The sequence below is a fragment of the Mus pahari genome, chromosome 21 (genome assembly GCF_900095145.1).
Source record: "Mus pahari chromosome 21, PAHARI_EIJ_v1.1, whole genome shotgun sequence".
Classification (NCBI taxonomy): domain Eukaryota; kingdom Metazoa; phylum Chordata; class Mammalia; order Rodentia; family Muridae; genus Mus; species Mus pahari.
In genome coordinates, this window is record NC_034610.1 from 21800358 (window position 1) to 21811225 (window position 10868).

Below are 10868 nucleotides of genomic sequence, written 5' to 3' on the forward strand. Positions count from 1 at the left end.
CTGGACCCTTAAGTGAGCTGACTGAACTGAACACTAAGGTGAAAGAAAAGTTCCAACAGTTAAAACACAGAATCCAGGTAAGTGAGGCTACAAAACCACTGTTCTGTAAGGGTGGGTAGCAGGGGTGCGCGCTCTGGCCAAGAAGAATTTTTGCTTGAGAGTTGACCAGTTCCTTCACTTGCCACCTGGAGAGAGTAGGAAACATTGTGATTGTGAGGGTGACTGGACTAACAAAGTTTGGAACCTACACACTCATTCATTCCCTGTTTGAGTCCATTGCCAGTGCGTCCTTGGTGTTTCCGGTGCTGCTATTATTATTATTTTGCACAGTAGCCTCCTCCCAATTTCTGGAGTCACCGCCCCACTGCGTGCTTGTGACCACACCTCACTTTCACTATTGTGTATGTGTTATCTCAAAGCACAAGTGAGAAGGAACCATGTGACTAACAGAGCCATCTCCACTGCTGTGTCCTGGAGATTCGTGCTACGAATCTGCCCATCACTGGGTGGGTCTAGAACCACCTGGCTTTGCTGCATCTGGTAAATGATATTGTCCCCAAACCGTCCTTCAACAGATATTGTTCCTTAGCAGATGAAGACAGTCCCTTCCAGAGCTGGTGGAAAGTAGGCAGGAGAGCTTAGACCATGCTTCTGCCCTGAGCTGACTTCAGAATGTCAGCACTGTCACTGTACCTGGGTGAGCTCCATCTCCATTATTGCTTCTTCCATCTGAACTTTTAAAAAGCATCTTGCTTTCTCTGTGCTATAAACATAACATATGTGCGTATGTATGGGTCCACAGCTATTGGTCTCCTGTATTTGTCTTGGGAATGTCCTTTATTTCTTCTCTGCACCCCTCCTCCCAATAGGTAACTGTTCTGATCCGATCCTTCCACGTCTCCCCAGGCTTTGTTTCGCTGCTCTCTTCCCACTGTGGGAGTGGACATGCTGCAGCCTAGCCGTGTGTGTGTGTGTGTGTGTGTGTGTGTGTGAGAGAGAGAGAGAGAGAGAGAGAGAGAGAGAGAGAGAGAGAGAGAGAGAGAGAACTCCACCTGAACAGCCTACCAGCCTGTTTATACAGCTGTAGTTTTTTCTAGCCATTTCTTTCCTAACAGGTATCCATTTGGGCTGCTTGCCTGCTTTAATTCTTAGAGCTAATTTGTTTTCTTAAAATGCCTTTCTTCAAATTCTGCAACCCTAACTACTACTGTTTCCTAAGTACCTGCATGCTTACCTGGTGTTTATTTCCTTCCCTGGGTTTAGGTAAATATTCTCACTATAGATTTACTCAATTTTCATGCTCTTGCCCCTGGCTCCAGCTTCTTCTTCAGCATACATGTGTGGCTGGCATCTAGCAGGGTGATAGGCCAGTGAATGAGATCTTATCTGCATTTCCTCAGCATTTGCATGCTGTCTAGATCTGGAGACTCAAAAAGCACTGAGGCGAATGCTTTTTGTATTTCAGCAAGGTTGTATGTTAATAGGAGAGAAATGGCCTCCATCTTCAGAATTAAGCTGTCCTACGTAGTCAGTACATACATCGGGCAGGCTGTGTGTAAACATCTATCTTTGCATTGTGATCTTCAGCTGGAATTCAGCAACAGTACACTTTTATCTTTCCAGGGAGTCTGGGTTCACTGACAACTCCCAAGTGGCCTTTTCTAAGGAAACTATACGTTTCTCTTTCCTCTCTTCTGTCTCCTGTCTTCCTTGTCATCCATTCTTCTCAGTGACCCACTGCCAGGCAGAAGAGAGCAGTGTAGCAAAAAAATAGAATACAAGCTCTTTGTGCAGTGACAGCATTGTAGGGAATGGGGTGGAGTCTAAACAAAAAAAATATAGCAAATAACTGGTGAGATTTGTACTTTTTTTTCTGAGACAGGATCTCACTGTGTAGTTCTGGCTGTACTGAAACCCGTTCTGCAGACCAGGCTGGCCTTGAACTCACTGAGATCCAGCTGCTTCTGCCTTGAGTGGTGGAATTAAAGGTGTGAGCTATCATGCCCAGTCACACCTCCCCTCCCCCAATTCACAGTCAGTTTTTCTTTTTTCAGCTCTAACAATATTTGTGGGGCATAAATCTGAATGTAATTTCTGAGCTGTTCAAATGACATAGGTAAGCATGCTTGTTCCAAAACAGCATATGCAAATTTGTACAGGAATAAGTAGATTGTTATCTGAATAAACTAATACGTAGATGTTTTAGCTCTGTTAAATCTTTACAGTGTGTGAGACATGAGGTATTATGGCATCTTTACAGTGGTAACCACTGTATTACCTTTGAGTTCTTAGGACCGCTGTTGGTCACTTCTGTCGTCCATTGCCCATGGTCACCCTTGCCTTGGTGCTTGGTTACTTTGGGATCATCTGCACATCTCTTCGGGAGTCCCTGCAGCCTAGCCAGACCAGGGCATATCTTCCAATCCCCAGAATTGTCACAGGTCTGGAGACACTGCTTATGTTAGTTTTGCTTCCATTCAGTTCTCAAACCACTCAGGAAAGAGAAATCTTCTCTCTGTCCAAAGTCTGTAGGGCACCTGCTTCCATCCCCTCCAACCAAACAGTAAACAAAAAATGTGTCCTCATTTTCACTCTGCTGAAGAGTGGACATCCCAAGGCTGTTTTATGGCTACTGGAACCTTCTGTGGGTCCTAGGTTTGTGACGCTTCTAGCTTAGCGTCAGCTCCAGGTGGCCTCAGGCTTCCGAGTTATGTTCACATATGAGCTCAAACCCCCAAAGCTCTGTTGGAGTAAAGTACAGAGATGGACAACGTTTAGAAACACATATAGTGTGGTGTCCTCCTGGCATTGCATTGGAGTGGTAGGCTCTTGTTTGATGTTTTCTTCTTTCTTTATTTCTGCAGGCTCAAGGTTGTAGGAGTGGCAACCCCTGCTTTAGCCAGGGCAGCTGTTCTAGAGCTGACCACTCCAGAACCCAGTTTCCTGCTCACCTTTGGGCTGCCAGGATTTCCTTCTCTTTCTTGCAGACTTGCCTATATGTTTAAAAGGGTAGTTGATTATTTGGGGCATGCTCCCTCCCACTCCCAAGAGTCTGTTGTAAAGGGCGCTTCAGTTACTTTTGTGCCTCTGCTAGAAACAGAAGCGATCTTAGGTTTTCATCCTGGCTAACAGCTGTTTCCCCTCCAAGGAGCTTGAACAGTCAGCAAGGGAGCAAGACAAGGAGTCGGAGAAGCAGCTTCTACTTCAGGAGGTGGAGAACCACAAAAAGCAGATGCTCAGGTAGGCAGGGCTTCCCACAGCTACCCTGCTGGGTCGCTTGCTGACTGGGGAGCTTGTACATTTGTCTGATAAGCCTGGCTTCATGGTGATATAGTGACATCACACAGGCTGCAAGTTTTCTAGATCAGAAGTCTCAAATGGAGGAGAGGGGATAAGTCGGACTGTCGGAGCTGAGTGTGTTTACAGTGCTCACGTTGTCTGCATAGTTACCCATGTGTGCTGGTATATATATTCAAGTTTTACAGTTTTTAGGTCTGGGAGCTATGTGTGGTGTTGGTTCTTTTTTTGTTTGCTTGTTTGTTTTGTTTTTTTTGGTGTTTTGTTTTGTTTTGTTTTTTGTTTTTTCGAGACAAGTTTTCTCTGTATAGCCCTGGCTGTCCCGGAACTCGCTTTGTAGACCAGGCTGCCCTCGAACCCAGAAATCCGCCTGCCTCTGCCTCCCGAGTGCTGGGATTAAAGGCGTGCACCACCACGCCCGGCTTGTGGTGTTGGTTCTTTCCTGCCACTTTGTGAGTCCTAGGGTGGGACTCAGAGCTCATCAGGCCTGTAACACAAGCACCTTTGCCCTCTGAGCCATCTCCTTGACTCTGGTTCTGTTGTTGTTTATTTTTTTTGAGACATGGTCTCTTGTATTCCAAGTTGGCCTCAAACTCAACATGGTGCTGAGGATGACCTTGAGTTTCTGAGCCTCTTGTCTCTGCTTCCCAGGTGCTGGGGTTAGAGCACGCTTTGTTTTATGCTCACACTAAGCTGACAGGGTTTGGTGCAGTTGCTACACTGCGCAGGTGCACTCCTAGTGAGTTCAAGTGCATGGTCTTAGAACCCTTAGTGCCATCACCAGTGAGCCAGGCACACCATTACATTCACTTCTGTGGCCCTGTCCATCTCTCCCGACAGCTGAGTGTCATTCACACAGACAGTGAGACTGCAGCTGGAAAATAGTAAATCATAAGCAAATAGCTGTGTCAGAGGAAAACTGTGGAAATCCCATCATAGCAGTGATTACAGAGATTGCCATGGAAACCATGGGACTCGGGGAGCTAACAGAGTTCTCCGTGTGTCTGCATTAGCAAGACCCTTTTGGGAAGGGAGAGACAGTGATGCATATTACCAGACATTGTTTAAAAAGATGTATTCCCTGAATAGAGATTAAGAAATGTCACGTGCAGTCTTATAATCAAAGATTAGCACACAGTGGCAATGTCACCAGAACTCTCAGTTCTGTCATAAGCTTATTTACACTTCTGTGTGTCATTTATTCAGATAATGCCACCCTGAAAGCTAAAGTGTGGTCCATCTTGAATAGGCTCACTTTCAGTGAGCTTCTCTCATACTAGTTATTCTTGAATAAAATTCACCCAGTATTACAAAAGTAATCATATTTTTTAGAGTTTAATTCTTATTATCTTAATCATGTATACATGTGTGTGTATGCACATAAGTGTAGGTGCCTGTGGAGGTGAGGGGCCTCAAACACACTGGAGCCGTGGTTACAGGCAGATGCAAGCTACCTGGCATGGGTACTAGGAACAAAACTCAGGTTCTCTGGAAGAATAGTACGGCTGAGCCATCTCTCTAGCTCCCAGAGGTAATCATGTTTTTGTTTTTGAATATTAAAAATGTGGGTTAGGGAGATAGCTCCATCAGTGCGGTGTTTGCCTAGCATACACGAAGTCCTGGTTTTGACCTTCAGCAACACATAGAACTGCATGTGTGCAGTGTAGTAAGTCACACCAAACACTGTCAGTTTAGTGTGGATGTAAAACAAAGCATGCTGTTCCTGGTGTGGCTTGAACATCTGTGGAAAGAAAGCAGGGGCCTGATGTTGAAGCATATCAGCTTTTGGGCTGGTTGTACAGATGACGGCTCGCTCAGCTCTGTGCCCTGCACCTCTGAGAACACCTTTGTGAACAGTGTGAAGATATGATTGGTTGTTTGGAATGGCAGGTGTGGAAGGGGCTGTGCAGACATATGGGAGCCCATCTGAAAATCGCCTTTAGTTCCAGCACTCAGGAGGCAGAGACACTCAGGAGGATTTCTGTAAGTTCAAGGCTAGCCTGGTCTGCACAGTGAGTTCCAGGACAGCCAGACTAAATAGAGAGATCCTGTCTCAAAAAGTAAAAAAAAAAAAAAAAAAAAAAAAAAGATGGAAGGAGAAAATCTATAGATGCACTGTGGCTTGTTTCATCCTCCCCAATCATAAACACATAGAATTTAAAAAACACTTTAAAAAAAACAAAAAACAAAGCCACCCTTATTAGGGTTAAGAGCTCTCTCTATTGGAGTAGTGTGTGTGTCCAGGGCTTAGCACGCTTGTTCTGAGCTGGCTGTATGTGAGTTCCAGGGCATGGGTTGGATTCTCAGAGGGATATGGTTGGCTTTTTCCATTTGTCAATGAAGAATGGCTTGCTAGTCTCAGGTGCTGTTTACGTTCGAGCCGCCACTCGCAAAGGAGCAGGGAAAGAGTGAGAATAAGTCCTACCAGTCAGGGTGCCCTGTGATGTCTGTGGTACCTGTGCTTGGTGTCAAAAAGTAGCAAGCCCTGGAGGAATATTGAAGAATATTGGTTCTTGTGGCTTGGACCCCTCTAGCAGGCCCTATGGGAGAAATGGTGGCCTGGGTACTAGGGATGGGAGGGGGGATGCTAAGTCATGGTTTTCAAGGATGACACCCAGACACTCATCAGGCAGTAAAGCCACTGTGGACCTGTGTCTAGCAAAGTGCCGTGTCTCCCAGGTACCAAGTAGGAGATGGGTATTGGTAGAACATTCTAGAGACATTACCCAGAGATTGAGAAGAGAGATGTTAGGACCTGTGCTAAAGTAGGTACCAAGAAGAGGAAGAGGTAGGAGGCGAGGTTGAACCCTGGCTCGCACCAGGGAGGATGAACTGGTTAGATGGAGCAGCCCCGTGGAGCCTCCAGGGCCTCACGTGTAACCCTTCCTCTTCCAGCAACCAGACCTCATGGCGAAAAGCCAATCTTACCTGCAAGCTTGCCATTGACAACCTGGAGAAGGCAGAACTTCTGCAAGGAGGAGACTCCTTAAGGCAAAGGTACCATCTGTTTGTCCTTCTGGGTCTGATGTCTCGGTACCATGGGAGGCGGCTTTTTGTTTTCAGAATGTTTGCACTTTATGTTATTCTATAAGGAAATTTTTTTTTTTTTTTCTGTTTTGATACTGGGTCTCATACATCTCAGTCTGGTCTCAAACTTGCTGTGATCTTACAGATGTGTACCACCACACTGAATTTGTGCAGTTCTAATTGAAGATGTAACCAAGGGCTTTGTGCATACGAGGCAAGCATCTACAGCCAAGTTATGTCTCCAGCCCTGACTAAATTTGAATAAACTTGGTTTGGGGTTTTTGATTGGTTGGTTGGTTTGGTTTTTGCAGTAATGGGAGTTGAACCTAGGGCCTCATGCATGAGGGCCAAATGTCCTACCACCCACCCCTCCCGGTCCTCCTACCCCAGCCCTCCCTGATAGTTTTAAAGACTTATTTAACCACACATGAGTAGAATTTATAGTACTGACCAGCCCTATTGGTGTGTCCGCATTCTACGTTTTCAGTATTCTATGAGACGTACGAAGGCAGGCCTTCGGTTACTTTGAAGAAGTTCCCTGGGAGTGAGCAGGCGTTTCCGAGTCTCTCTGTGCCTAGTTGCTTTACAGACAGCTATGTAGTTTCTGTTCCCCTTAGCAGAGCTCGCGGATGTAGGTTTGTTTTTTTTTAAAGATTTATTTATTTATTATATGTAAGTACCCTGTAGCTGTCTTCAGACACTCCAGAAGAGGGCGTCAGATCTTGTTATGGATGGTTGTGAGCCACCATGTGGTTGCTGGGATTTGAACTCTGGACCTTCGGAAGAACAGTCGGGTGCTCTTACCCACTGAGCCATCTCACCAGCCCGAGAATGTAGGTTTAACACGCATCTTTAGCCACACTGACTGATGTTCTAGAAATGTACAAGCAGGTTGTTGTTGGTGCACACATTTAATGTCAGCGTTTGGGAGGCAGAGGCAGATGGATCTCTGTGAGTTTGAGAACAACGTAGTCTACGGAGTGAGTTCCAGGACAGTCAGGGCTACACAGAGAAACCATGTAATGAAAAACAGGAGAGAAAGGGAGAGAGGGAGAGAGGGAGAGAGGGAGAGGAAGAGGGAGAGAGAGAGGGAGGGAGGAAAGAGAGGGGAAGGGAGGGAAGAGGGAGGGGAGAGGGAGGAGAGGGAAAGGGGAAAGGAAAAGGGAAGGAAATGAATGAATGAATGTGTGCTAGCTGGCTGTGTTACCACACACCTGTTATCTGGGTGGCTAAGGAGAGGACATTCTGCCTTCTAGGCCAGCCTGAGCTACATTTTGAGGTCCTATCTCAAAACACAAAAGAAAAGCATTGATGTGATAGGTTAGAAATGGTGCATTTCCAAGCTAGGCGTGTTTTGCTATTGTTCCTTCCTCTGGACTTGCAGGAAAACCACCAAAGAGAGTTTGGCCCAGACCTCCAGCTCCATCACAGAGAGTCTCATGGGGATCAGCAGGATGATGTCACAGCAGGTGCAACAGAGTGAGGAGGCTGTGCAGACTCTAGGTAAGGAGGGGGAGGAGGCTGTCCCCACCCAGGGCTTCCCAAGTGTGTCCTAGGAGATGACAAGACAGCTTGATCCTGGCAGGGAGGTGTCCTACGCCTCCTCTTCTTCCAGTTATGCAGCTGTGCAGAGCTGGCCGTCCTCTCTGGAGATGCTGTCAGCAGTGCTCTCAAGGGGTCCAGCGTGGGCGCATGGATCTAGGATTGCCAGGCAGGTTTGGGAATTAGGGCCACTACCAAGACCATTACGGTGAGTTCCTTTCAGATGTGCCAGCTAGTGGTCAAGGAGAGGCTGCTTGACGCCACTGCATTCCTGGCAAGCCTTCTTACCATGGCTCCTTTAGAGACTTGGCCTTTCCAGGGCCTTTCAGTGTAGGAAACAGGAAAGGTGCATGCTGTTGTTCATGAGACTTCCCATGTCCACCAAAGTAGATGATGAAGGTTGGTGACTTCTTGAACCTACCACCTTAGTCTCTCGGCTGTCACTCAGCCATCTTGCTTCATTTCTATGCTTAGTTTGTCCTCTACCACAGACATTATCCAGGAAAATAGTTCAGCACATCTAAAAGCTAATAATAAGGGAGCTGGAGAGTTGGCTCAGTGGTTAAAAGCAGGAAGTGCTCCTGAAGAAAACCCAAGTTCAGTACCCAGCAACTGTGTCGGGCGCTTTCAGTTGTGGACATCTGGGCTTATGTGCATACACCCACACAGACATGCACATAGTTAACAAGGGTAAGAATAAATCTCACCCACCACACACACACCCTTGGCTCAGGTACTGGCCTTGTTGACAGCCAACCCACAGCTTCAGCTCCTTATTACCCAGGAGGTCCAGTCTGAATCAGGCTCCTTCCTTTTCTCTTGCAGTCAGCTCTTCACGGACTCTCCTGGATGCAAATGAAGAGTTTAAGTCCATGTCAGGAACCATCCAGTTGGGCCGGAAGCTCATCACAAAATATAACCGTCGAGAACTGACAGACAAGCTTCTTATCTTCCTTGCTCTGGCCCTGTTCCTTGCTACAGTCCTCTATATTGTAAAAAAGCGCCTCTTTCCATTTTTGTAAGCAAGAGCTGCCAGCTTTGGCCTGTGCACACATGCTTCAGGATCCGGGTGGGGATCTCAAGGACTAGCCGGGCTGCCAAACTGGACTTCCCCTCTCCCTCGGGTGCTCTGTGAACCCAACAGAGGGAAACACAGCAGTCCAGCCTCCTGCCAGAGGGCTTGGCAAGGGTGTGTGGAATAGAGGAGATAGGAACCTTCAGGACTGAGGCACTCCAGCTCACCCTGCTTCCAAGGACTGCGGCTGCCATATAGAGCACGTTAACTCTGCGACTTGCTGTACCTCCTCTCACCGAGTCCAGAGGTGTGAGTGCTGGGCCTGGTGGAGGGAAGAGAGGAGAGGCACATCCCATGGGAGGGATGGCTGTTTCCGAATAAACCTCATTTATTTAATAGAGTGGTAAATGCTTAACGTTAGAAGAAATCTCTTCGGTTATGTGCATGTCTCCTTGTGTTCTGATTCCTAGGACCTGAAGTTAGATTACTCATTCGACAAGGAGTTACTGCGGCAAAGGGAGGGCTCAGAGGTTAAGAACGGGCTCTGGCCATTCTTTCAAAAGACCAAGGTTCCATTCCTAGCACCAACATGGTGGCTCAGCACCACCTCTAACCCCAGCTCCAGGGACCTGGTGCCCTGTGTAGGCCTGAGGCAGGCACATAGTACACTTACATATGTAAGGCAGGCAAGCACTCGTGCGCATAAGGCTCAGTTGTTAGAGGTACTTGCCAGTTAGCCTGATACCCTGAGTTCTCTCTGCCCCATGGGTGGAAGGAGAAAACCAGCTCCAGGGGGTTGTGCAGCTGTGGCGTGTGCTGTATCTCTGCATACGCACAAATAGAAAAACGTTAAAGAAGCACGGAGCGTCTGCCACAGGCTGATCCCTGGACATCACCAGATATTACATGCGGACTTGTAAAGCTAACATGTTCTCTCCAGCAGCAACAGAAGAGAGGTGTCAGCAAGAGGGGCCACAAAGAGCCGCCACTGGAGCAGCCCACGTCGGCAGCTCTAAATGCCCTGATGGGTCTTTCTCCCAGCAGCCTGGCAGGGCCTGGGGCATTGCAGGGTACTTTCTGACTCCCTTCTCTCTGGTCCAGACTAAGCATGACAGAGTGAGAAACCAGTCCTGTTGACACCCAGCTGTGCCCAGTTCTGTCTATGCCCCAGGTACAGGCTCCCAGCTAGGTCAGCCCTAGAGGTTCCCTATGCTGTCAGTCTGACTGGCATTGTCCTTGAAGTTCATAGCTTGTTCATAGCACTGGAGGGTCTGGGAGGTAGACTGAGTGGAAGATCACAGGCCCAGAACTGGAAGTGTCCAGACCTCATGGCCCTAAGCAGTTTACCTTATGTTGCTGTGATTTTCCCTGTCTACACAGTGGAAATCAGAGTCCAGACCAGGCTGGTGTGAATGAAGGGGAAACAGGAAGTAGCTAGTGGGTGTGGCAGATGTTAAGAGTCAGAGCCTTTGTTGTGAAGGGATAGGTCATCTTGGGACCAAGTATATGCTGTTGGCTGTATATATCAGACTGATTTACTGAGTACATTGTAAGTGGAAAGGTGTGTGTGTGTGTGTGTGTGTGTGTGTGTGTGTGTGTGTGTGTGATGGTGGGTGATGGAAATTCCTGGCCCAGTAGTACAGAATCCCACACACTCAAACTGAACCATCAGTCTCCTGACTGGGGAAGCTCCTAAGGCAGTAGTAGTGGATTGCATATACAGAGAGTGTGCACTGGGCAGACCCAAGTCATTGGTTCCATCATGGCAGTATGGAACAGAACCACATGAGATTTCTGTAGAGACGGTGTGAGACTAAAATCCCATGATCTATTCAGTTCTGCAATTTTCCATTTTATATTTTTATCTGTGGTTGGCCACAGATAGCTAAAGCCATAAAGAGCAAAGTCACAGATAAGGTATGTAAAGGAGGACTTACCACACACACACCGCATATATACATATACACACACACACCACACCCCCCCC

At 47.3% G+C, this 10868-nt stretch overlaps 1 protein-coding gene across 1 annotated transcript in view; it reads left to right on the plus strand.

The window, feature by feature from the left end:
* The window catches only part of Bnip1 (BCL2 interacting protein 1), an 11839-nt gene extending 2544 nt beyond the window's left edge, over nucleotides 1–9295 (plus strand). The window contains exons 2-6 of the mRNA XM_021221831.2: nucleotides 9–77; nucleotides 3149–3240; nucleotides 6193–6294; nucleotides 7709–7827; nucleotides 8692–9295. Of these exons, the coding sequence (XP_021077490.1) occupies nucleotides 9–77; nucleotides 3149–3240; nucleotides 6193–6294; nucleotides 7709–7827; nucleotides 8692–8888 (579 nt within the window). The 3' untranslated portion in view covers nucleotides 8889–9295. The remainder of the gene's footprint in view (nucleotides 1–8; nucleotides 78–3148; nucleotides 3241–6192; nucleotides 6295–7708; nucleotides 7828–8691) is intronic.
* Nucleotides 9296–10868: the final 1573 nt, after the last annotated feature.